Here is a 25,088-nt window from a genome sequence, read left to right as displayed (position 1 = left end):
GATTTCACTCTCTTTTCCAACCAGCTGTTAAGTTCTTTCAATCGGTTGTTTGAAAGTACCAATCGATTAGCTTCATCGTGAGTTTCTTGAAAAGCTTCAAGCAATTCACTATAATTTTGTTCATTTAAAGAAGCACGTGAACTTACCTCACTTGAGCTACATGATTCATCATCATCTTCAGCAATCAAACAGATGTTTGCTTTCTCATCTTCATTTGATGAAGAACTTGATGATGATACCTCATTTTCATCCCAAGCTATGTAAGCTTTCTTTGTCTTGCCTTTCTTTTCCTTGTAGCTAGACTTTTTCTCCTTGCTCTTGTTTGAACAATCTGCCTTTATATGACCTTGCTCACCACAACCAAAACAAGTATAGTTATTAGAATTAAAATCATTTGATTTATTGTTTCCATACATGTCTTTGTTGTTGTCCTTGTTGCGATTTCTCTTCAAGAAATTGCTAAACTTTCTTGACAGTAAGCTAAGGTTTTCCTCATCACTATCATCGTTGGATTCTTGTTTGCCTTTGTGCTTGGAAGCTTTTAAGGCTATGCTCCTTGCATGCTTGTCTTCGCCTTCTTGAACATTGAGTCGATTCATCTCTAACTCATGTTCCCTAAGCTTGCCAAACAAAGAAGCCATACTCAAGGATGTTAGATCTTTAGATTCGGAAATAGCAGTTACCTTGGGTTGCCATGCTCTATCAAGACATTTCAAGATCTTGATGTTTAGCTCTTCCTTTTCAAAGGTCTTGTCAAGGCTCATGAGATGATTGTTGATGTGCGTGAATCTTTTCTGCACCTCAGCAATTGTTTCACCTTTGAGCATTCTGAACATCTCATACTCTTGGATTAAAGTATGCTTCCTAGCTCTCTTTACCTCATTTGTACCTTCATGAGTTACCTCCAAGGTGTCCCACATCTCTTTTGATGATTTGCATTGAGAGACCCTGAAAAACTCATCTGAATTTAAAGTAGAGGTTATTATATTTTTGGCATCAAGAGCTTGGTTCTTGAAAGTTATTCAAGTTGATTCTAAAACTGTTTTTTAAATGCCTGATAGACTACTTTTGGGGAAGGTGCTTCAATCAACAGACCACCTCTAATACTTAATACATAGCAAACATCAGTCCATACATTATCTCAAATGTATGAATTCAATTTCATACCATTCCGTCATACAATATCATTCAAAAAGTGATCCACAATATTCAAAAGCGTAATTAACATAAAAAAAAACAACACTTAAATATTAAACTATCAAAATATAATATTTTTACAAATTTAAATAATATATAAACAAACAACCCAATATATAAACACACAACATCCCTGCAAAAAAAATTGAATATTGGGACCACATCCCTTCTGCATTCAGATCTTCTATCCTAGGGTGCTATTAAAAATTAAATTTAGCTTCTCTTACCTCAATTGTTTGCTTTCCAAGCAACTTCTAGAATTTTATTTCCTAGCGTCTGGATAAGCTTCAAGATTTATGGGTCTAATGCAAGTTATCCAAATAGAACAAAAATTTAGTATATAATAGAATAAGTTGAGATGATTAAACTTTTCAACTGACCCACCAAGATTGATGACTAAATCCTAAGAAAAAACAGATAACAAATGATATTTAGAGTAAAAAAGAACTTACTCTGTTTGAAAATTTGATCGGGTATAAATGTTCCTTAACTCGTCAGCTACAACGTGGTCCGATCAAATTCTAAAATAGATGAAGATTGGGAGAGAAAATTAAGAGAGAGGGAGAGAAGAGAATATGGAAAGAGAGAGAGAAAGAGAAAAAAGAAAAAGAAAAGAACAGTGGTGGAGGGAGTAGGTTCTGTGTTTTTTTTCTTTTTTTTTTTTTTAACGCTGTCACAACAATCACTCAATGGGTAAATACTGCACATGTAAAACTTATATTGAAAGAGCAAACAGCCAAATGAAGCGCCATATATCTCAAATCCGGCATTAACACCACAGTACAGAGCAGCAAGTTGGCATCTCTATTATCATCCAAAAGTGCTATATCACCCACTTCAAAAATCAGAACAAAAATTTAAGATATAGAAACGTATTCTTACAAACTTGCAACATAAAAAAATAACAAAAATAGAGAAAAGTATACATCAGAGGAAGAGTTAACAAATAGTTTTGAAAGTTTGAATCTTCAGAAGAAGCTAGGCATAGAAATACTTTTTAATGACAATCACGAAAAGTTACATAAGCTATATTTTACTTTTTTTACTGGGGAAAACTTGAGTATAAAATAATTAGAAAATATATGTGATAATAACTTTTAAGTAGAAGTTATATAATTTTTTTATTAGAGACTATGAATTTTAAATAAATATAAAATATGTGATTAAATAATAAATACACTGATATTTTAAGTATTCTTATTTTATTTTCAATTGATTATAAACTTAATATTTAAAATCAAATAACTATCTTAAATATTCAAGACCAGAAAGAAATTTATAATGATAATTAATAAAATTCGTTTATTATATATATATATATATATTTCATATTTCTATTTTAAATTATATAGTTATTTTAGGTATGTAATAGAAAAATAAAAGAGAATAGTAAATATAAATTATTCCTCAACTAAAAATAATTATACATGTTTTAATTACTCACAATATAATTTTGTTTGGTTGTTTTCTTTCTTATAAATTTGTAATCTATTTACTTATAAATACTATATTTTTTTTAAACTATAAATCACACATCTTAAATATATGTAAATTAATAATATAATACAAATATTATATTTAAATAAAATTATTAAATTACAATTTAATATAAATACTTTATTTAACTCGTTAAAATAATATACAAATACACCTACACATATGATAGACTAACTGTTTTTTTGAAATTTTTACAATATTTTTATAATATTATTTACTTATTAGTATTAATTAGGCCATTTGATAAAACTAGTTGAAAAGTTAATTGATAGTTGATATAGGTTGTTTTTTAATTAATAAACTTCTTAAGTTGTTTTGAGTTGATAAATTAACTTGTCAAAATAGATATATTTGTTAAACTGGTTAATAAACTAGTTTAGTTTATATATATATTTTTTTATATTTTTTTTTATTTTTTGTAAGGATCTAGAAAATTACTTTAGTAGAAGTGGTATATTTTAAATGACTCCTGAATAATTTTAAATGAAAATGACATATAAATAGAAATTAAGTTATTCAGGTTTCATTTTAAAAAGAGTCACCATCTCTCTAGAAAGTTCTTTTCCTTTCCTCTCTCTTCTCTCTACAATTCTGACTTCCTCGTTCATTTGTTCGACGATTAGAGTCCACCATCAGACTCCAGTGAGTACTACAAGACTGCCCGATCAGAATCTCTAATAGAGTAAGTTCATTTTTGTTATTATCTTTGAGTCAAATTTGGAACTTGTTAGGTTGTTTTTGTCCTTGCTTGCTTGTGACCCTTTTAGCTTCAGGGTTAATCTCTATTAAATCAGGGTCCTAGTGATATAGTTAGATTTTTTATTAAGACTCTGTGATACAGGTTAAGTTACCTTTGGGTTCTTGGTGGTTTTGGAGCTCTTAGTGAATATCTTCTAATTTTCAAGTAAGGGAAGCTAGCCTTAATTTCCAATAGAACACTAGCTAGAAGATTTGAAGGTGAAATTGGATATATGGTTGCTGTTATACAATTATAATGTTGTTGAGTATTGGTGGTTGATGTTGATTAGAGTAATTTAGCTATAGCAGGGACTTTGTTAATTTGGGTGCTCTCTGGTGTGATTTCGATCAACCTAAAATATTTTCGTTCAAACCAAAATTCCTGGGTGCTCTCTGGTGTGATTTCGATCAACCTAAAATATTTTCGTTCAAACCAAAACTCCTGGGTGCTCTCTGGTGTAATTTAGATCAACCTAAAATATTTTCGATCAATCCAAAATTTTGTATACATATATGAATATGGCTATTATTATTATTTTAGCATAGTTTATTTTGGATTAGTATTGTTAAATAACTTTTTGGATACATTTGGATTGTTAGAAAGTTTAAATTATATATTATGATTGAATGGTGTATTGATGTGTTAAATGAAGTGTGCAATGATTTGAAAGTGTGATCAAGACATAGTATTTTCAAGAAAGGAAATACCGTGTTGAGATTGTTATTAGAGTGTATTGATCTGTCAGACCCGTAATGAGACATCCTGACTCTACTGATATAATGGAATCACATAGATGAAGTTATTCAGTTGGTGAGAGTCGATGGAGGTTCATATGACTTTGTCTGGGGTTTAAAATATAATCTGGTCTTTCAGGTCATATAAATTTACCCTGTCATACGAGATGATGAGATATTGAGATGTTGATGCGCATACTTGTGTGGATTCACAACGAGTAGTATGACAGGTGCAAGAATTTGAATGGTACTTGATGATTTGAGAATTTGTATGACACTTGATGATTTGAGAATTTGTATGAGACTTATGATTTATGTTTTATTAATTTCAAAGTGAAATTTTATAGAATTTTGTTTTATATGGCTAGCTTACCCTGTTATTTGGTTGTGTTGTTTCTCTAACTGTGATGATCGTGTATTTACACGAGAGCAGATGAGATTGCAGAGAATAGAGCTCCTCAGTGAGCAGCAGAAGGATTAGATAGATGTAAATTGAATTTTTTTCTTTGTTTTTGTTTTTTCAAAACTTTTTAATGTATATATTAAATTTTTATGAGGAGGGATATCTTTAGTTTTGAGATACAAATATGAGAAAACAATATATGTTTATCTGTTAATTAGATATTGCATGCATAATATATCAGCCAATATGAGTAAAATTAGGGACGTTACATATATATATATATATAATATAATTTTATAATTTTTTAATAAAAATATACTATTATATAGTTATAATTTTATATTTTTTAAAATTTATTACAATTTAATTAAATTTTTAATATTTTTATTAATTTTTTAAAAGTTTTATGTAGTTTTTTATTTGAAGAAATTATTTTTAAATGGTTTATATTGAGTATTAATTATTATTTTTAAATTTAATTTTACTATTTCTTAATTTAAATTATTGTTACATTTTTTTCACAATTCTTATTATATGTAATTTTACATAAATTCATATAATAGAATATAATTTTACATAAATTTTAATAATTACTAAAAATAGTATAACAGTTGCTGTTCTTCGTATAATTAAAGAGATATTAATAAATAAATAAAAATTAAAAATTATATACAAATATTAATTAAAATAATAATGATAATAATCTATAACAATATATAAAAGAGATTAATTTTTTAGTTTTTTAATTTTATCCTTTATAATATTAAAATATAATAAATTTCAATGTTATTTATTTTAAACTGAAATTGAATTTTAAAAAACTTCAAAAAAATTGAATTTTAAAAAAATATAAAGAACCAAATTTCTTATAATTTTATGTTTTAAATAACTACTTATTTTAAATTGAAATAATTATTCTTAATAAAAAAAACCACCTAGACAATAAAAAAATACAATAAAATTAAAAAAAATGTTATTACTTTTAATAAAAATATTTTATAATTTAATAATATATATATTATTTCAGTAATTATTATAATAATATTATTTTTTTCACAAAATGTACAATATTTACATTATTCATATTTTAATAAAAAATAATTTCTTTATTTCTTTTAAAAAACAAGTAATTAAATAATTTATTTTTAGTTTAAAATAATCAAATAACTCATTTTTTTTAAATAATGACTACATGTATATAATAATTTATTTTTTAATATATATATAATTTATTTTTTAAATAAATAATTTAATAAGTTGTTTTTAAAATTTAATAAATAAATTTATTGGTAAAATTTTTACTTCTTTAAGATAAGCTCAAATTTAAGATAAACTTAAATAGATTCACTAATATTTTTTTCTCTTGTTTATTTAAGAATAATTTATTTTTACATTAAATTCTAATTATTTTTTCATTTTTAGAAAAAAATGAATAAAAATATATAATAAAATTTATAATACATTTATAAATTTACTTCATATAATAATTTAATAAAATTACAATTACTCATGTGAGGTCGACCATAAGTTCATAGCATATCTTCATTGGAGGAGGCAGAGACATAGAGACAGAGAGTTTCTGAGATATCCTGTCTTCGTCATCTCAACAACCTCTGGGTTTGTACATTGCACATCTCTCTCAAAACTTTCTTCTGGTGTGGTTTGATAATTCTAATTTTCTGGTTTTACCTATAATCTTTAGTGTGTTTCACATTTGGATTAGTATCTGTCACCTTCAGAAACAACCCACCTCACAGATTCACCTAACAACCCTTTGTCTTGATTTTGAATCCCCTTCATTTCGATCAATACTACCATTCCTTCTTTCATCCCATCCTCTTCCATTCTACAGACAATTCTTCCTCTTTTCTTCACTCTGGGCTTCTGACGAAAGTGTTGGTTCAACTTCATTCTTTTTCTCATCTATTTATTTGGGAACCAGTGAAAGCACGGTAATATTCCAGCGTTGTTCAAAAGTTTATTTTTTTACAAGGATAAATGGATGCATTCGACATTATCTATTCGATTTCTTATACTGTATATGTATTCTACTTTAGACCTTTGATTCGGAAAATAGTCTGTCTTTTTTATTTTATTTCTGGGGATCTAATTTAGTAAAATAGTCTTTCATTTTATTTTATTTCTGGGGATCTAATTTAGTTAGACGATCATTGACTTCTTGATTGATATGTGTTTACTGCATCTACTGTGTTGCATTCATTGTTATTTTCCGGGAATTTGGAGTTGTGTGTGTGTGAATTTGTGGGTGCTTTGTTAGATGAGAGCTTTGTTAAATGAGAAAGAAAGAGTGGTAGTTATTTTTCTAATATGTGTAGCAGAAAGAGTGGAAGATGGGGTTTCAATTTCCTTCACCTGTTTCAATTTGAACCACTTTTGGTATCTGTTTTTGTTGTATCTGGATATCTTCTGAGAGAGTTAATTATGATGGATCACAAAGGGATGTGAATGTCTTACATGACTTGAAAGGAGCTTGATCTTCATAGTTGCAGCATTTTCCCCTTCCTTTCCTTCAACCGTTACATAATGACACTCTTAAAAAAAGTTGTTTGAATATATTTCTGACCCCAGATTGTTTAGGATTAAGATAAGAAAATAATGCAGAACAGTTTTGAGCTAGTTAGCAAACAACACTCATTATGCCTTCATGTCAAGCTTGTGAAGCTCAAGAGTGTGGAATTTAATATTAACTTTTAAGCGGCTTAATGATAAGTAAGGATTTTTTCACCAGTTAGAAAGTTTATGACTTTTGGTTTATACCATTTTGTGGAATTGTATGAGTTTTACGCACCTCTAGATGATCCATGCACTAATTACAAGACTGGTTGGGTCAATTCAGTTGTCTGATCTCTACTGCATAAAGGTTGTGGTGATGGTGCCATGCACCTGCAGCAGCGATAAATTAATTGTACTGAAAGTAATAGGTCTTGCGATTCATGTATCCCACCTCATAGTGAGATAAAGTTGTTCATGTTATTGCTGTTGTTGTAATTACTACATCTTATAAATATTCTCTAAAGTAGCACAGGATATGAAGCAAATTAAGGAATTTGTTTTATTATTACTTTCCAACATCTACTTTTTGACATTTTGGTGTCCGAATATGCTTCGCTTATGACATTACCAATTAGAGGATTAAAAAAAGAAGAAGTCCTCATTCTAGTCCTTGAAATTGTAAATTGTCAGTCACATAAATCCTTGATACTTTGTTCCCTGACATTGGGAAAACTTATTCAGTTTATTCTTATTTTATTTCGTTCTCTACAGTTGTTTCCCAGCCAAGTAGATTAATAATAAGATCTGTAAAGTCATGGATTACAGTTTGATACATGCATTTTCAAACACTAGAATGAGGGTTTACAATAATGAAGTTTAGCGCTCCTCTTAGCTCTAATTTTATCCTGAAAAATATCATATATACCTTGAACTTCTGTCATTTTCACGAGAACGGTAGAAATTAATGGGAAAGAGGCACCAAGTGGTTGTGTTTTTGAAACACACAATCCTGTTCTCAATGCTTTTGTAGAGATAAAGTGCATGCCCCAGATCTTGTGTTATCTCCAGTATTGTTTAAATGGGCTGTTTTGTCAAGTAAATTTTATTGTTATAGTAATTTTACTTTACATGTTCAAGTTACTAATCTTATTTCTCAGTTTTCATTCTTGGAATTTTGATTTTTCAGATGGGAGATGTGGCAAAGGACCTAAGTGCTGGGACTATTGGAGGGGTAGCACAATTGGTAGTTGGACACCCATTTGACACCATCAAGGTCAAGCTCCAAAGCCAGCCTACACCACTCCCCGGCCAGCTTCCCAGGTATTCTGGTGCAATTGATGCTGTCAAGCAGACAGTGGCAGCTGAAGGTCCAAGGGGTTTATACAAGGGTATGGGAGCCCCACTTGCCACAGTAGCAGCCTTCAATGCTGTTCTGTTTACTGTTAGGGGGCAAATGGAAACATTACTTAGGTCGCATCCTGGTGCTACCCTCACAGTAAATCAGCAGGTTATTTGTGGAGCTGGAGCTGGAATTGCTGTTTCCTTTCTAGCTTGCCCTACTGAATTGATCAAATGCAGGTCAGAGGTCATTGATTATGATTTAACGGTCATGGTTTTGTTGCATTTCCTGTATATTCTTTCTATCAACTTGTATATCTATTGTTTCTTTTTTCTTCTAAAACTTTTCATAGATTTTGACCTCTTTGATAACAATAATTTTTTTAGCTAAAAGCAAGTTACATTTAACCTTGTTTTCTGTGAAGCATCTCTTGTTTTAGTGCTCACTTTAAACAAATCCAATCATGTATGTTGTGGTTGACATGAAACCAGATAGTCACGAGCATAAGCTGAGCGAATTGAGCTGCAGACTAGTCTTGGTTAACTTTTCCTGAATTTGCTTTTCATATTATCATTTAAACAGAAGTACTTAGACTATGTATTGATGTTCTAACTGTTTATTTTCACGGTGAATATCAGATTGCAAGCGCAAAGTACATTAGCTGGCACTGGAACAGCTACCATGGCAGTGAAATATGGGGGGCCCATGGATGTGGCCAGGCAAGTTCTCAGGTCAGAAGGGGGCATAAGAGGTCTGTTCAAGGGCTTGGTTCCCACTATGGCTCGTGAAGTACCTGGAAATGCTGCAATGTTTGGTGTATATGAAGCATTAAAGCGATTACTTGCTGGTGGCACTGATACCTCGGAACTGGATAGAGGTTCTCTGTTGCTTGCTGGAGGCTTGGCTGGAGCTGCCTACTGGCTCGCAGTGTACCCAACTGATGTTGTTAAGAGTGTGATTCAAATAGATGATTACAAAAACCCGAAGTTCTCTGGTTCAATTGATGCTTTCAGAAGAATTTCAGCTTCTGAGGGGTTCAAAGGCCTATATAAGGGTTTTGGTCCAGCAATGGCCCGAAGTGTTCCTGCTAATGCAGCTTGCTTCTTGGCATATGAGATGACAAGATCAGCTCTTGGATGATTTATTCACACAGAAGCACTGATAGGAGGTGCCATTGAGTAACCATGTTTCCTTTTCTTTTTAATTCCTAAAACATTTTCATTTCATGCATTGCAATTGCAATATTGCCACAAAAGGAATAACTTGTTATTGCTTCAGGGAAATGTTCTTTCATCCGTGGTAATACAGCAGCATTTTATTTCAGAGTTAGGTGTTTCTCTTCATGCTTGAAATAGTTTTAGATCACAAATGACGTCGTAGAAAAATAAATAAATTCAATGTGTAGTTCAGAGTTAAGATGCAGTTGTGAACTTGTGAATCCAATTCTTGCAATTTCAAGTGTGTACTTCGGGTTTGTGATCAAGTTAGGATGGAATCATTGGAACTTGCAAGAATTGGATCAAATGTATCTTAATGTTTTTTGGTGGGCACACTATCTTAACTAAAATAACTTAAATTCGTTTATTATATTTCATGGTGTATATTATTCCAAACCTAACTATAAATACGTCAGAAATTGTTGTAATGAAAAAATGTGTACTCTTTGTCAATTAGATTATTCCACCGTTTCCTGAGATGTCAATGTACAGAATTTGTTCAGAAAGTGGATTGTATGATTGCAGAAAGGATGAAGGTATAGCTAGGTTCTATCACTGTTAGAATTCTGTAAATTTGGTGAGGATTCTGTAGCAGTTCCCAGTTCAATTTTAATGGTTGGCCTACCACTTCTCTTGATTGAAAAATAATTGATAGATAGGAGGCGATTTTTTCCTGTACCCTCATTATTTCTTCGTGCACCCCCATACTTTTGAAAAACTCTAAAAATATAATACCCGAATTTGAAATACAAATGTATTTTGAATTGAACAATCAAGAATAAATTTCTGTATTTTGGATGAATTTTTATTTTGGATTGTGCGACTACAAATTAGTTATTACTTTATTCATTTTAATAATTAATGAAATTGTTAGAAGCCATAAAATTTCTATTATCAACAATTTGACGTAAATGATATAATAAGAAATAATCATAAACCTAGTATGACATGATAAAAGATAATTATAATAAGGTTACACACTTGGAAGACTTACCTAAAATTGAATTCAATCTAATACTTATTATTCATATTTTCTCTTTATATTATTCAAGAAGATTAAAGGTTACAATAATTTGACTATAAAGACAATATTTTTTTATAAAGTAGCATTTTTCATTCTTATAAACTATAGAGTTAGAAATTAAGATCTTTCAAAAATCACTGCTAACTACATGTGAAGTAGAAATTAAGATCTTTCAAAAATCACTGCTAACTACATGTGAAGTATTGAATAAATGATATTTATGTGAGTATTGAATAAATGATAAGGCAAATGCTCCCTGCACCCAATCATTTTTAACCTGCACCCAACATATTTTTTTTAATTTCCAAAAATACCCTTAATTCTGGAAATAAAAATCCAGAATTGAAAATAATATATTCCGGAAAAATAAATCCGGAAGTAATTATTGAGTTTCGAAAATAAAAATTTGGAAACCAAAAATAAAATTCTATTTCGGACAAAAAAATCCGGAATTGAAAAATAATACATTCCGAAAAAAAAAATCCGGAAAAGAAATCATTGTGTTTCGGAAATAAAAATCCGGAAACAAAAATAAAAAATCAATTCCAGATAAAAAATCCGTAATATAAAATTTCGTTCTGGAAAAAAATATCCAGAACACATATTTCGAAAATTTTTTTTAAGGACAGTTTCGTCTTTTCCGCTAAGATCGGGTGCGTGATATGGTGCAGGAAGCAATTGCCAAATGATAATTATGTGAGTTTGGATATATGATAGTTATCCAACAAATGGTGAGAATGTCAAAATTTACATTAATGGATTAATGGGTTGACCCAAGCAACAACTCTAATGACAAGATATGTTCCTTTTAATTTTTTTTAATCTTTTATATAAAAGTTTCTTAAAGAATCATTCCAAACATTACTTTATTATTTGATTATAATAAAATAAACCTTTACTGAATAAAAAAAGAGTAATAGATTATTATTTTCTACCAATAATAAAAATGAATGAGGTTGAGAAAGTATTGATTTGTGTTTTTTACTTGTAAAACAACTAATTTTCCAGCTTTTAGAGTTGTTTTTCAAATATTTATATATATTATACTATATAACTATTATTAGTATACTACACAAACATATTAAAAGGTTAAGACCAGTTTTTAGAGTTGTTTATTTATATATATATATTATACTATATAACTATTATTAGTACACTACACAAACATATTAAAAGGTTGAGAGAAAGAGAAAAGGTTTGAAGGAGATAACAGAGGTGAAAGGAGAAAAGACTATATTATTTAGTGATTCAAAAGTATGTATTATAGAAAAGAAAGGTATTAATACCAAGAAAAACATGATAAGAAAAACGCCAGAAAATCAATCTTAATTTGTAAAAGAAAATATTCCTTCTATATTATGTAATTCATAAGACCTGGTCGTATACTCTATTCCTACGTGGTTCTGTTCAGCGTAACGAGCATAAATATTAGGATGGAGAAAAAGGAAGTGAGAGAAAAAAGTGGTGAGTGGCACGTGACATAACAAACTAATGTATGAGCAGTCTGGGTCCAAGGAAAAGGTGGGAACGATTAAATGTCGCAGTTGAATGCTGAGTTGATTTTCTTCTGTTGTTTGTTTGTTATGTCTTTTTTTAGTGAGAGCACTTGTGTGTCATAATATATAACACATGGTTCTAATTTGATGAAAACACAGAACACTCCGAACGTGCCAAAAATGGATGACCCCAAACTACCCTCTCATCACTCATCCATCTCTCTCATTGCTAGGCTGGATCATTTGGAGTTCATTGTGAGCTTTTCACTTCTCTAACCCTTTCTTATTTGTCACAATCACATCAATTTTCTCACATATCATTCTTAGCCTTTCAAACATTTATTTATCCTTCTGTGCATCGGTTTTTTCTTATATATCTGTATTTATGCTTGTCATGACAGATGAAATATTTAGAAAGAAAACAAAGATATGGCACCAATGTCCCTGCTGATAAAGCCAAACAATCTTTTGATTTGTCCACCAAAGAGGATTTCTTTAAAGGCACATTGTTTGATCGAGTTGCCTCTCTTGAAAACAGACTTTTTAAGGTTAAACATTCAATTCCATCTGCTTTTGCTGCCACCCATTTTCTCTAATAATTGCATTTCACATTTTAAAATTATGTAACTTTCATCCTTTCAGTATGTGATTTTTTTTCACTAACAGAATTAATAGATAGAAACAAACTCACATAATATTTTACCCAATTGAAAATGCATAAATTAAGCTAATTTGATAAATAATTAAGACCATGACAATTTTCTTAATTATTAAAACAGTTAATTTTCCATATTAGACAACAAACACCCCCAGATGCTGTCTTGATTAATAGATAATAATATATCTTGATTACTGATCTGCACACTTCCTGAGATAATCATAGATTCATAGAAATAGGAAGCTCACAACTTTGATGACAAACACTTGCAAAAAAAGTTTATGATCTTAGGGAATCGATTTCAAGTACCTAATGAAACATATAATGCTTAAACCGCTAAGTCTCTCATCTAAATGTAGCTGGAGTATGCCTGTGAAAATGACACCCTTTTATAAGCATCCACTACTGAGCAACAAAATTTAGCAACATATATACCTTACACTCACACACACTATCATCACTATTTTGTGCATCAACACTGTCATTATATGAATTCAATTATTTTCTAAGTGTAAACATATTATCTGCCATGTAAGTTAATCTAATAATGTGTTCCTTTAGCTTTACGTAGAGATTGATTCAAGTGGCAACTCTATCCCTTTGTCCCGTGAGTCCACACAAACTTCTGGGGAGGCTACACAAACTTCTGGGTTGGTTTCGTCCAGCCAAGGATCCAAGACAGAAATATGTTCCTCATGTCCAACTTTCAACAATCTCTCAAATAATAATGAGAGAGGATTAGTGCCTATTAAGACAACTGAAATATCCCAGGTAAGAAAACAAAACATTACTGAAATAGAGCAGTTCGTTATTTCCAATAATGTTTACATTGTAGATTACAGGTTTACAACTAACCCCTGTAAATTTTTTATAACTGGCACCATCCAATAGTCAAATAAACTAAATTTCATACACTTTTTTTTCTTGATTCCTGTGCTACAATTAGTGCTTGGAGTTTCGGTCCTAGATCATATATAATACTGTCCTGTTAGCCCAAGAATAAAGAATAAAATGGTAACATCTAGATATGAGAAAAAAAATATAAACATTATGTCTCTTTCACCCTTAAAAAATATAGCCAAATCCAGTTAGATTAAAATACTAGGCTTACCTAACATAAAAATTTGTGAGGACCACAAGCATCTGTTTGCTAAACAGTGTGTGTTTATACAGATAAAAGAAAATCATGCGCATCACGAATTAATGGAGCTTCTAGTATGTTATACTTTTCGTTTTTGGTTGTATCTAAATAAACTAAACAGTAAAGTCCAAAGAGCCAGCAATTAGTTTATGATGTAAATTAATTGGCAGCAACTTCATAGGCAATGTGTACTGTATAGCCTATTTGTTTTATATTATTGTTACCTTGGCATTGGCAACACCTCAAGCAACATGGAAGCCATTTACAAGGTGTTTCTGCTGGTTGCAGAATATGCTGTTATTGGAATGAATATCAGAATCAATGTTTAACATGTATATCGTTGCAGGAAAAATGTGAGAATGAGAAGGAACAAATTAGAAACTCGTGCCCTCCTAAGCAACAGGTGCAGGCGGTGAAGAATAGACCTAAGAAGAATGAAAAGAAATGCCAAGTTGAGAAGAAACGAGTATCTAATGTTAGTTGGCCACATTTAAAACTACTAGGTTGCTGATCCTCATAACATTGATTAGTTTCTTTTACTTCTTTTAGCCTACCATGAGCATTGATACACATTTGTGTCGTTCGTTTTGAATTTTCTGCAATACTTTATGCTAGTAATAATAAAGTATGAGATCAGATTTGGTAGATATAGTCACAGCATGGGATAAATCTAGGACAGTATTTTTTAACTGAAATCAGAGATTCTTTATTCATTTGATATTACACCAAACTATATAGTGAAGGAAAAGATTATTTGGGACTTGTATCATTGTTAAAAAAAGTATAGTCACAGTCACAGTACAATTGTTTGGCTCTGGGGAAATGAACCATCGCAGTTTTTAAGGGACAGAAGGCCATGTGAAATCATGAACTGTAATAACACTACATTTGGTTCCAGATTCAGACAACGCAATATTTCTAATTATTTAAGTCCAATTATTGGAAAAGAGATGCCATCGATCTCATTCTTTGGACGGACCTAGAGTTTTTAAATTCTTATTTCATATAGCATAACAAAACTAAGGATGTGTTCAGGGAATAAGCAACAGGTTTTCACTCACTGATATTTTGTTTAATTTGCTAGTTAAAAATATTATATTATCACATGCCATATTTTTTAGAAAGTAAATTTGAAAATCGTAGTGAGCCGTCAGAGCCAAAGAAAGTTTATAATTGAAAAGTAATTTGTTAAGGAGTTGGAATCAGATACACCCACTAATGAAAGGTCTAAAGAGGAATTGATGATCATGCCTTAACAATGGCATATACATCGATATAAAAACTAAAAAAATGGAATATCTGGCATTGTGCTTATTACTTTTGATGGTATCAATTAAAAAGCAACATGGCGAACAGCAGGGCCTGCTATTACTTGCCGGCTAGGAGATCTTTTCATGACCACCGAATTTAAAACGCTAAATACTTATTTGTGGTCATTATGATTCGTGAATCTTGCAATTTAAATGAAATGGATATTCTGGCGTTGAAATTTTATTTCATTTCAGAGAATGGGTAATATCAAAGCTTTAAATCAATGGTCCCTCATGATTTGTTTCAAACGCCTTTAATGTTAAAGCCTATTTTTTAATATTAAAATCTATTTAAGAGATTGATTTAATGATTTGATTTATGAGAATATTTGTAGAAGCAGGTGAATTTGAGGAGAGGATTGAATTTTGATTTTATAGTAATAAATGTTAGAAACGGATTAGAGATTTGTAATTGTGGTGAGCTGGAAAATCCGTGGAATGATGCAGACATCCATTTGAAAGTTTTGAAAGAGGAAACCACGCCAGCTTCAAACTCTTTTATCTTAATTTTTGAGCATGTTGGGAACTAATATGTCTCCTTCAGATGACTTCATAAAGCAAAGTTTTTAGTGTGATTATCGCTAAGTAAAATTTAATTCTAAAAGCATAAACTTGAGTTCAGAATAATGGAATCAAATGGTGGCTACAAGCAGACAGTTTGTAGTTGTGCAATGACCATCATCTTTAGACTTTAGCTATCTTTTGGATACCACCAACCAATCAAATTATTTCTCTGTCTACAAACTTTTATTATTTTAACACCATTATTCATACAGACAACAATCACAATCCTCAGCTTCATCAATATTCATCCAATAATATATTCCCTTTATCATTTCACCTTTTTATTTCCCCATTCAATATTATCATCAGATTCTTCTAGAATTCTGCTCTACCACATTAATCTAATTGCTTTCACATAACCCCCACTTTCAAAATAACTACATTAATACCTCTATTTATTCGTCAACTTAATTTCACTTTCATTTTTAATGCATCAAATATTCAAATCCATCATTATAGCTACTACTTAATTTTATCGGTTTTTGGTATATTAACCCATCCATGTCACATCCGATTATTATACTTGAGTGATGTTATACATCACCCTTTTACATACGCAACAGAAATAAGATGCCAAGACATAAAGATATCTAATGAAGTAGGTGATACACTAAAAAGAGACATAAAACGAAACAAAAATATACAGTTTAAACTAATGTTATAAAATCATAGTAATATTATTTTTAAATTATTTATATATTATGAATTAACATTATTTTTATTGGAGGTAAGATGAAGGTATATGTAGAAATGATTGTATGAATAGTAGTTATTATTGATATTATTTATAGTGAATTAGAAGAGTGGATCCATGGATGTGAACACATAAATGGTTGGAGAGGTGGGTAGCTTCTGCAAGTTGGTGTTGACATAACGCAACACTGTGTGGGGATGGAAAGCCGAAGCATGTTGGCTAGGTCTTGTGGGCCATTTATCCCTTACACATCCCTAGGGACGAAATACAATTAATTATGACCCTATATTAAGCAAGGTATTCCACTAAATAAAAATATTATTATTTCCTATACAGTTATACCTAGCTATTTTATTTGCTGAGTTCCTCACCAATTATTCTTCCATGTCTCGAGCTTGGCAGATTTCTCTTTCATCAAATCTTGTAGCCACCATTTCAATGAGATGAAGGCATATGCATTAGATAAAAATCACTGAATAAGAACTTCATAGGGTGATTGATTGATTCAAGATTTGAATAATTCTAAAATATGACAACATAATAAAAAAATGGACAAAATTGAGTAATAACATATATTTTTGAAAAAACAAATAATAATATTATAGATCGTACTTATGTAGCACATACACTAATACAACACTGACAAAGATATACACGTATAATATTTAAAATATGTAGGATACAAGACACAAATCTATATATTATATAATTATAAATTATATCAATTGACAATAAAGATTTATATACATTAAATATATCTTAGTTTTTTTTATTAAAAAGATATTTTTCTTAACTGATTCAAAATGATTTGTTTCTTATTTTTATAATTATAATACAAATTTATACAATAATTTTAAATTTTTTAAAAATTAATATTTTTTTTTTTAAATTGTGTTAGACTCATGCTTGAATTACTAAAAATTCAACAAATATTTGTTGAATTGGACACTTCATCGATACTTGTCCTACAAGTATTATTGTCTGATACCTGTGATCGACATAGATACGTCATTTAAAATAGGTGTCCGAACTTAATAGGATTATATATATATTATTTTTTTATTTTTTTTTAGGAAAATGATTATTAAAATATTGGAACTGAAAGAGTCTACTACAATTAAACATAGAAATCTTTTTGGATGGTTAACATGCTTTGTCTTTGGTATGTTTTGAAAATATATAATATATATAACCTTTCAACTTTTTTAATAAGTTAACTTCCCTAAAATATTTTATAATTATTATTTTTTTATAAAATAATATATATATATATATATATATATATATATTGAAAAAATCTCAATTAACTTGAGAAAAGATTAATTAAAAAAAAAGAAAAAAAGTGAACAAAGTAGATATTAAAATAGTAAGTCGTGAAATAATTATAAGGATGCTATATTTAAAAGATTAATCGTGATATACGTCCATGACTGCTTAGCAAAATTTGAGCTCGAAATATAATTTTTCTTATATATTTTTTTTCCATATTATGTAAGTTTACGTCGAAAACATACATAATAAAGTTTAAAATGACAAAATTTATCTATTATCTTAGCATCAAACTATTCACATAAAAATTATGGTAATTGTATGTTTAAAGTGAAGAGTTTATACATTTCTAAAAGTGATTTTCTAAAAATAATTAAAATATAATATCATAAATTGAAAGTTGATGAAACGGTTAATCAACCATTTTTCTACAATCCACTTGTTACCTCTATCAGAACAAAAAAAACTGGATTAGAGATAAATAGAAAATTAAGGTGATTTGAATTGCAAGATTTGCAGAAGAAGTTTGAAGAATAATATAATTTAAAGAGGTTTAGTAAGGTGTAATTAGAAGCACAGGAAGTTGCAGTGAGTTGGGATAATTGACGTAACATATTTGATTAAAGTTGTGGTGAAGGAATCTTAATTGCTCCCTTTGACCCCAAACCATGTGAACGCATTTGTATAATCACAATGTGGGATACTACCATCTTTAATATCCCCTTTTTCCTATAAATGCCTCATGCTATATAGCTGTAATTGCAAACACAAACAAATCAAAATAATTACTTCTTTGCTTCATTTTCAACTACATTATTTTTCTTTAATTTATTCTACACAAAACTATTCTTCTAAGTTTATATTGTCCACATGTTAAAGTACATATATTCATGTTATTTCAAGCTGCAAACTGTTATTATAATTGACTCTGTTCATCATCTACATGTGCTTTAGATACTATCATTTTGTTACTAATTCTAGTATATGGTACTATAAATAGTAGTGGTTGACTTCATCTACTCTAACTTTGGTAACTATGTACGAATTATCAGATCAGTATATATGGTTAATTTTAATTATAACACATATTATAGTTAATGTTTTGTCACATGTTTTTAACTATTTTGGTAGTGAGATAATTTCACCGACACTACAAGTTTAATTTAGTTAGTTCATGATTTTAATTGGGGGAAATGTTATCCATTGTCAAATTCTTGTACTTCACACACACACACATATATGGTTAGTTCTCATATTTGTCAAAATGTTTTTTAATAACAGGAGAATTTAAAGTTAAGATTCTTTAACATCCACTCGAACAAATTATGTGATATTAGTTATATAATCATGTTTATTTGAAAAATATGTTTTGGGTAAGAAATAGAAAATAAAATATTTTAACTATTAATATCAAGTTAATTATCAAACTTAAAAAAATTAAATTAAGCATTTATTTGTCAATAAATTTAATAGTATAGTAATTTATGTGTAGAATGTTTAAACATGTATTGTCATATTATTCAACAAGTTTCACTGGTCCATGTTATCATCTAAGTATTTTTAACATAGTTATTATTAAAATTAATAAATTTAAAGGACATAATTTTGTAATTGAGTAATAGTGTAAAAATATTTTACACCAAACAATATTTTTCAGTAACTAACAATGCATGAGTAATTTATTTTGTACAGATATTATATTAAAATTAATCCCTGCCTAAAATCTCATAAAAGATTAGAAGTATTTTTACTGTGTCAATTAATATTAATTAAAGGTAAGTGGTATAGTATGTAAGCTTGGTTAGTATTATCGTTCTGAAGCGAGCTCTTGTTAATTAGCTGCATATAAATTATTAGTTGTTCTAATTAGATAGTTTATTGTTAAAACATTATAAATAATTGTTGATTATATATAAACACGTACATTCTATTTCATTGCCCATTAACAATTTCAGATTTTGTTCATTCTCTCTCTGACCCTTGTCATGTTTTTTCAATATCAAATCATAAGAAATATTATTATACATGATTCTTTGTCGATGCAATTCAACTATTTCCGTGTATGCAAATTATAGCTTAAACAAATAAACACCATTCTCCACAAAAACGAAATTAAAAGAAGTAATATAAACCACATTCAAAACAAAGTTCGTCAAGTTTACAATAATAATACTTTGGTAATTGATTTCTCACAATATATTGTATATTCTAAGCTATTTTTTATTAGAATTCTTTTTTAATATATGTATATATATATATATAAATATATTATTGCTGATAAAAAATATATAAATATACTAATAGAAAATAGACATTTAAATTAATGGTATGAAACAGTTTACACTTTTACTTAATTCCAAAATAATTATCTGTGATCAGTTTATTCTTGTTGAACATAATAGTAAGATTTTTTTCTCTAATATTATTGAATTTAAAATGTAATTTAAGTTTTATAGTCGTACAAACACAAAACAAAATAGAGAAAACATCATCAGACCCACTAATTTTTTGTACAGAGTATGGATGGTTTCATAAAAATATGAGCTAACTTTTGGCTCCATATCCCAAAAAAAAGGTAAATAAAATTTCTAGAAAAAAGAAATATCCTTATGAAAACTTTCATCCAAATAGACTATGAGTTATTGTGGATCGTGTCGTTAATTATTGGGCAATAGTTGGGTTTAAACAATAATGTGGCGAATTTTTTCTACAAATATAAATATGGTTGGCACACCTAAAACAAACCAACCTCAACCATACTAAAATAACACAAGGAATCAATCTAGGGATTGGAAAAATAACATGACTCGTTAATGTTGCCCAACTCTAATACCAATACCTGATTCTTTTTATTAAATTCAAATTTAATGTCAAATAAATATCTTCCTATAGAAAAATAAAACTTATTGCTTGTCTAATTTTAGTGTTGGAAAATAATAATTTTACACTTCTTAAAGAAATTACACCACATTACAACATCAATTTTAATAATATAATAATGTGTATTAAAATTTTAAATTAAAAAATAAAGTAAATATTATTATTTTGAATTATCAAATGAGTGTTTTTTTTCAATAATATAATAACATATATTGAAATTTTAAATAAAAAAAGTAAATATTATTATTTTGAATTTTCAAATGAATGTTTTTTTGTTTGATAGGTTTCAAAAATATCATCAACTTATTAATGATATAAAACAACATTGTAGTATATTCTGAAGAATGACCATTGAGAAAGTAAGAATGTAATGAATATAATTGAGATTATGTATATATTGAAAATATAAGACGACAAACACATCAATAATAATTAAAATTAATTTACAACTATAAGTAATTTGTGTTGTAAGCTAAAAATGAAATTAACCTAAAAAGTTATAATAATATAAATTTAAAATAAAAAAATGTTCTCAGTCATCTCTATAAACATATTAATATCATTTAATATAAGATACATTTAATAACGTTAAATACTCTAACTATTGAATAATCTTTTGTAAATACTCTATTCAATCTCAAATAAGATGGAGAAGAGATTTACAAAAAAAAATCCAAAATTAACAAGATAAGAAGATAAGAACATTTTTTGTACATAAACAAAACTAACTATATATAACAACCTAATAAAATATTTGCATTTGAAAGAAAGGAAAAATAACTTTATCAAATTTAGTAAAAAAAAATATTTCAAGATTTATTTTGATAATACTATATTTTTCTATAGACATGTAACTTAATAAATATTTTTTTACTCGTTTACTTGAAGATTAATTTAAAGTAATTTTCATCCTAAAAAATTGTTTTAATATCATGTACAATTCATAAGTTTGACGTAGCAAGAATGCATACAATATTATTTAACAAAAAAAAAAGATTGAATTGATCAATTTAGACGTATAGATATTGTGGATGTAGCAAGTAGAAGATTTTAACATGAGTTATAAAATTCAAAGAGTCGTTCCTCACTGGAAACAAGTAGTGATCCTCTACTTCCCTTTCAAGGAACTCCACCATTAGTGTCACAACTCCATTTCTCCTTTCTTACCTCCAATTCTAATTCCTCCATCACCTCAACTTCACTCCTAACTTTTTACTCTAACTTTGTCTTCACGTGGACAATAATAACATATACATTTTACAGTGTTATAGCCATAAATGAAAATGACCAGAGATGACAAACGAAAGAAGATAATGAGAGAGGGAGAACCAATAATCCCAATAATTGCATGGGAGAACACAAAACATTCAAATGTTTATTCCACTCTTTTTAATATATTTTTTTAATTCGTTTACATCATAAATAGTACATAAATTAGAGATTTCAAATATATTAAATGTTTTAATTTTTATATAACTTACTCAAGTTGCGGGTATAAATAGTTTGTGATCTGGGCCGATTAAACTAAATTTAATTTTTTAGGTAAAAAAAAGTCCCATCCAAAAAAAATCAAGAACTGAAAGTCCCTACACACATAAACTACAAAATATAGAGGCACTACACAAGCTTAAACCTAGATACCCCACCTTTAACGATGACTATATATACATCCACATATTAATAATATAAACTAATTTATCTATTTTCATAAATTATTCAAATTTATTAAATATTTAATTGAATTTTTCTTTAGTAAATAAGATAAGTTCAAACTTAATTTTATTTTTTACATAACTCAAACTTATTTATTTTACTATAATATAAGTATAATTTTATTTTTCTTTTACAGTTTCTAAAAAAATACTTAATAACTTTATTCATGATTAATATTTGGTGAATGATATGTTTGATCCTTTCTAATTAACAATTCCTCGAAATAAAATAAGTTTGATATTAAAAACTTGCAAATATTCAAATGTATAAAAGGTAAAAAAAACATAAAAAAACTGTCTTTCATAATTCGTATGTTCAAATTTGTTTAGCTTTTATTTGACTTCATTAAAATAAAAAAATTTAATTGGTTGAATGTTAAGCGTTCACTAAAGCTACAAAGTCTCATGTTATTAAAATACTTTGAAATTATTCAGTAATGAAACTCTCACCTTAGTAAAAAAAAATTCTAATTCGAGTTCAATTTTTGACAAGTGAATCAATTGTGTTTGACTTTATTATTTATTGTTTATAATTAAACTCCGACAAGTGCTAATCAGTGTTTTAATTAAATAAGAAATCGAAAGGAATATTTTATTAAGATCTTTTAAAATTGATTTTGATAATTATTTTTAACATTAGTTTAGCAAGACACTTAAACCTAAGCCCCGTATTTTGTTCGCAAGTATGGTTTGAAATAAAAAAAAAAAAAAGTATAATTTGAAGTTTAAGTAAGTAGTGATTTTTTGGTGGAGTTGCATATATTATCAAGTGGCAGAGAAAGAAAACAGAGTTTGAGAGGGGAATTCCCAAGAGTACCCCTAACCGTTCCTCAAAGTCTCGTTCCGCAAGTGCCAAACAGCGTCACTTACACACTCTCTCCTTCTCACGCTCTCTCTCTTTCTCTCTCCCCGCCATGGAGAAAGGTGAGAGCTCCGCCACCACATCGGAGCCAGACTCCGATGACAACCACCGCATCCCGACCAACCACCACCTCAACCCTCCTTTCGGCCTCACCCCGCATGAGTTCGGCTCCCTCGTCCCCTCCATCACGGAGCACCACATCTACCTCGTCGGCCCGGGCCAATGCTCCTCCCTCCTCGCGCAGCGCGTCCAGGCTCCGCCCGAAGTTGTATGGTCCGTCGTCCGCCGCTTCGACAAGCCCCAGACCTACAAGCACTTCATCAAGAGCTGCGCCGTCAAAGAGCCCTTTCACATGGCCGTGGGCGTCACACGCGATGTCAATGTCATCTCCGGCCTCCCCGCCGCTACTAGTACAGAGCGGCTCGACTACCTAGACGACGACCGCCGCGTTACCGGTTTCAGCATCATCGGCGGCGAACACCGCCTCCGCAACTACCGCTCCGTCACTACCGTCCACGCCTTCGACTCCGACGCAGACGCTAAGATCTACACCGTCGTCCTCGAATCCTACATCGTCGACGTCCCCGACGGCAACACTGAAGAAGACACGCGTCTCTTCGCCGACACCGTCGTCAAGCTGAACCTTCAGAAGCTCGCCACCGTCACCGAAGGAACAAACCGCGACGGTGACTATAAGCCACACTCACGGTGAAGCAAACCAAACGAAACCACCACTGCGCAAATCTCAATAAAAACAAAAAAAAATTAAACAAAAGAAGGGATTGGAATTTGAAACAATCGCTCCCTCGCTCACCAATTCATAAAATGAGAAAAACAAGTTTTTCTCTCTTTTCTTTTCTTTATTTTTCTCTTTGGAAATTCATTTAGTTTTCCTTAATTTTTTTCGGGTGAGACTCTGGTTTTGTGTTTTTGATGATTTTCTTTGGCGGTAGCTAGCATGTCCTCTTTGGTGGTCCGTTGAATTTTGTTATTACAATGGGTGAGGGCATTTTGGTGAATGCAGGTGTACAGGAAATGTTGACTTGTGATGTTTGTTCTTCATGGTGTCTTTCAACCGTTCTGTGAATATCATCATTTACTTTTCCTCTGGATTTGATTCCGTGTACATATCTTCTCTTTTTTCTCCCATGAGTGCAAGCCTACTTAAAGAAGATGCTTTCTTCTGTGGATTGAACATGCTTATGCTATTATTGCACGAATCAAATAAGTTTACTGTCAAATTTTGTTGGGAAGGTTGTTGAAATGCACTTATACCAACACCATGTCATATTTTTCAATTATCAAAACTCTTTTATTTGCATGTGCCTATAGTGTGTTTTTAATGTAGAAAGTCAAATTAGGGGTTGAGAAACAGAAATGGGAATATGAAGTAGCGGAGAGCATGATCATAAGAGTCTCTTTCCCTCCCACAATCAAGCTCTCACCAATGCCCGAATCAATTCTTTTTCTCTTTTACATTCAACACCATAACAGTACAACTGGTTTGATCGGTGGGAATAAATAAATTAAAACTCACTTATCAACTTGGTTCAACAAAGACCAGCTTTAAATGCAATTTTAGTTCCTTCCTTTTTATATTTCCGCAATTTGTGTTCATATTTTTAATTCAACATTTTTTATTTCAATTGTTTAAATTGAATCTTTGGTAGGTGTAGCATGCAGCAACTTGTAATTCAGTTTGCTAATGTTACTTATCTCTTAATTTATAGACAGATATCCTTTAGAAATTAGTATATTCTCTATGGGACTATTCTAAGTATGGGCAACGTTGTGCATAAATTATGTGGAAAAAAACTCACAACAAAAACTATGATATT

General features: G+C 29.7%; 3 protein-coding genes across 4 annotated transcripts; all 3 read left to right on the top strand.

Annotated features, from left to right (window-relative positions):
• The first annotated feature begins 6,075 nt into the window (after positions 1–6,075).
• On the top strand, positions 6,076–9,746 carry LOC137811269 (mitochondrial carnitine/acylcarnitine carrier-like protein). Of its 2 annotated transcripts, none has more exons than XM_068612941.1 (3): positions 6,076–6,187; positions 8,271–8,662; positions 9,062–9,746. In XM_068612941.1, the coding sequence occupies exons 2-3, from the start codon at positions 8,271–8,273 to the stop codon at positions 9,561–9,563; spliced, it is 894 nt and encodes a 297-aa protein (XP_068469042.1). In that variant the 5' UTR covers positions 6,076–6,187; the 3' UTR covers positions 9,564–9,746. The 2 variants fall into 2 exon arrangements, with proteins under 2 accessions (XP_068469042.1, XP_068469041.1); XM_068612940.1 differs by having other exon boundaries at positions 6,076–6,522.
• Positions 9,747–12,275: 2,529 nt separating this feature from the next.
• LOC137809682 (uncharacterized) lies at positions 12,276–14,806 on the top strand. The gene is made up of 4 exons (XM_068610780.1): positions 12,276–12,415; positions 12,562–12,708; positions 13,380–13,589; positions 14,306–14,806. Exons 1-4 carry the CDS (start codon positions 12,308–12,310, stop codon positions 14,468–14,470), a joined length of 630 nt encoding a protein of 209 aa, XP_068466881.1. The 5' UTR covers positions 12,276–12,307; the 3' UTR covers positions 14,471–14,806.
• Positions 14,807–23,128: 8,322 nt separating this feature from the next.
• LOC137811270 (abscisic acid receptor PYR1-like) lies at positions 23,129–24,362 on the top strand. Its single transcript, XM_068612942.1, has one exon. The coding sequence runs from the start codon at positions 23,303–23,305 to the stop codon at positions 23,960–23,962; it is 660 nt and encodes a 219-aa protein (XP_068469043.1). The 5' UTR covers positions 23,129–23,302; the 3' UTR covers positions 23,963–24,362.
• The last annotated feature ends 726 nt before the right edge of the window (positions 24,363–25,088 follow it).

This window comes from Phaseolus vulgaris, chromosome 2 (assembly GCF_000499845.2).
Source record: "Phaseolus vulgaris cultivar G19833 chromosome 2, P. vulgaris v2.0, whole genome shotgun sequence".
NCBI classification, from domain to species: Eukaryota; Viridiplantae; Streptophyta; class Magnoliopsida; order Fabales; family Fabaceae; genus Phaseolus; species Phaseolus vulgaris.
Note: the sequence above shows the minus strand (reverse complement) of the source record. Positions and strands in the feature narration are given on the sequence as shown.